At 35.9% G+C, this 3,226-nt stretch overlaps 1 protein-coding gene across 1 annotated transcript; it reads right to left on the bottom strand.

Annotated features, from left to right (window-relative positions):
- Positions 1–1,083: 1,083 nt before the first annotated feature.
- Positions 1,084–2,178, bottom strand: LOC142613945 (protein P21-like). The gene has a single exon (XM_075786467.1). It carries the CDS (start codon positions 1,997–1,999, stop codon positions 1,322–1,324), a length of 678 nt encoding a protein of 225 aa, XP_075642582.1. The 5' UTR covers positions 2,000–2,178; the 3' UTR covers positions 1,084–1,321.
- Positions 2,179–3,226: the final 1,048 nt, after the last annotated feature.

Raw genomic sequence — 3,226 nt, 5'->3', positions numbered from 1 at the left:
CCTCGTTTCGAATCTTATCTGAAGTTATATTTTCTATTACTTTCTTAATTCATAATTCATTTTTTTTTACTAATATTAATTTGGGTCTTCCTTTACTAATATTGATATCCTCTAAAAATTTACTTTTTAAAAAAAAAAAAATTCCTTCAACTTGGATCTAACTCACTCTTTCTTACTTGTACATTAATTGGTATCATCTAAACATGATCAAAACATCTTAAGTGACTTTCTCGTATTTTTGTCAATAGGAGCAACCCCTATATTTAAGTGAATTTCCTCATTTCAAATCATACATTTCCATCTATCTCTATCTCTATCTATCCATATTCATATTCTCATTTCAATTATACTCATCTCATGAATATGCTGCTTCTTAACAACCCAGCATTTGATACAATAGAGCATAGTTGGTCCTATAGTAATCCTATAAAATTTTCATTTTAACTTAATAGGTATTCTACAATCATACAATACCCTTAATACACTTCTCCACTTAATCTGTATTCTTATTTAAACTTACATTTCATGTACTCTGCTTTAATCATACCTAATCAAAATCTTTTAGATTCTAGAATGTCTTGCCAAATTTCTAACTTGGCATTAACCCCACTTCATCAACTAAAATCGTATCACCTATAAAAAGCTAAGCATAGAAGGATACGATTTCCCCTCAAATTAAATTAGTGAGCTTATGAATCACTAGTCCTAAAAGAATATTAACTTAATGCTTTCTTCTTGCTAAGATAGATATAGTATTTTTATCTTTGAGTATATACCTAATTGTCATATAACACCTTTACCGATTCATCTCAACATTAGATATATAAGGCGCTCAATTTTCAACAACCTTTTAGTGTCAATAGTTTGTTCATTCAACCTTATATGGACGCACTTTGATTACTTCCCCTATAGGCCAATACTTGATATATCAGCCAATGAGTGAATTAGTCAAACATGTACAGAAGCACCGACGTAAAGAGTTGCTAACCATAGTTGAAAATCAAAACTAAGCATTGTTTGAAAAACCAAATTATAATTCACCAAAAAAAAAAAAGTTAATAAAAACAGACATTAAGGAGGTTATGACTTATGAACGTTAAGTTCTTCCATCTTTCATAGAGATCTTTTATTATTATTGTTTTTTGGCACAAGCTTACATAGATATTTTAATACATCGTACATCAAAGTGAATACGTTTCATAGCGTTTGCGTGCGCAACACTAATTACGCATGCTCACAAAGCTTCAAAGCTTTGCTTACACCTCTTATTTGCATACTTGCTACTAGTTTTATGCGTCATATACGAAAGCAAAGTTCTGCTTCAAGGGCAGAACACCACCTTATAGTTAGTCCCACCATTGCAAGTAAATGTGCTTGTTGGATCATCCTTAGGGTAACTGTAAGCACTCGGGCACCGATCCTTAAAAAATCTGGAATAATTTGTAGGTCCACAGCTTCCAAAATTGCAACAATATTCATTGGTCTTGAATACAGTACAAGGATTGTTACACCCACCAGGAGCTTGCAATTGAGCTGGGCACTGTCCATTGATATCAGCTGTGCATCTTATTCCTTTGGTGCACCCACCAGAGGTGGGACTAAATTCCATAGGAACATCAAACCCATCAACAAGAGATATGTCAAAGAAATCCAAGTTTTGAAATTGGTTTAGCGCAAATTCGGCAAGGGTGTTTGGAGGTGCACCATAGGCTTGGCATTGAAGAAGTCCACCACAGTCACCGGTTTGACATTTGCCACGCCCAGAACCATCGAAATTGCATCCAGTTCGAGCCCAAATGCGAGCCCCTGTTGTGCCAGCTTTTACGTCAAGGGGCCAAGACTCACGTGGGTTGAGCCGCCTGCCACCACCGGGCACGGCTGCTGCCCAGACTGTGAAGGGACAATTGTTGCTTATATCAAATCTGGCTGCATGGGCTAAGGCACTTAAAAGAGTTATTAAGAGGAAGATGAAAATGGGTAGGTGTTTGGAGAGGCTCATTTTGGGGATTAATAAGAGATCACCAATAAGATTTAGTGGGCTTGTGCTGTGTTAGGAGATGGGTGAGGGTTTATATAGGCACGAGCACTAGCAACAGTGCTCTTAGAGCACTAGCACTGCTCTAAGGCTACTTTCATGGATCAGTGACAAAGAGCAGCCCCACTGGACCAACTTGAGATTTTCACTTTGTATTATTGAAGATCGGGAATCTGAAGTTTTTGGATGTTTTAGAAATTTATTGATGACATTCTGTACAAGGTTGCTCATCCGTCAATGTGCGGTCATTGATCATTTAGAGAATTTGAAAATAATTTTTGACAGTTACAAATTTTCTATCAAAGTTAAGCATTTTCGTTTTCATAACATTTTTTGTAAAATGATTTAGGTAACGTTTGGATAAGGCTGAACGTGTCCACATTTTGTTGTTCACGCGTTTCATTTTTTTTTTTGTTTTGGGGACAGCGCTTCTTGCACTGTTCATTGTCCATGAACAGTGCAAGAGGCTTATGAATAGTGCGTTCACGGGTGTTTCATGCCTTTCTGTTTTTTTTTTTATATTTTTTTTTAAGCGTGATTTTTGACTTTTCCGCACACCAGTGGCTCCCGTATACTGTTTACGGGACCTACAAACTTCACTTTTCAGCAACTTTTTTTTATTAAAAATGGACCCTATAGTACTATTCACACATTTAAAAATTATTTTGTTACAGTGTTTTCAGCTTTCAGTTTTCAGTTTTCAACTGTATCCAAACGGACCCTTATTAGTGTCCGTTTGGGAAGCGTGTTTTGCGCTCCCCACGTCTGTGTTTCCACGTTTTTTTTTTTTAAGCTACAATTGTTGACTTTTCTTCAGTGTATAGTGCATATCAGTGAGTCTCGTGCACTGTTCACGGGACCCACACTTTACTTTTTAGCAATTTTTTCATTAAAAATAGGTTCCACGGTACTATTCACACATTTAAAAATTATTTTGTTACAGTGTTTTCAATTTTCAATTTTCAGCTGTATCCAAACGGACCTTTAGTATGCGTTTGAATACTGCTTATTTTGCTGAAAATTGAAAATAATAAAAAATTAATTTCTGTAACACTGTTCACTCTTTTAACACGGTAGCTTTGCATACTTGCATTGTTCATGTCCCGTGAACAGTGCAAGAGGCGCATCAAGGAAAAAAGTAAAAGAAAAAAAGAAGGCAAACGCAAACGTGAGTCAGAGACATGCAATACA

This window comes from Castanea sativa, chromosome 10 (genome assembly GCF_040712315.1).
Source record: "Castanea sativa cultivar Marrone di Chiusa Pesio chromosome 10, ASM4071231v1".
Lineage (NCBI taxonomy): Eukaryota > Viridiplantae > Streptophyta > Magnoliopsida > Fagales > Fagaceae > Castanea > Castanea sativa.
This window is presented reverse-complemented; position numbering and strand designations above follow the sequence as displayed.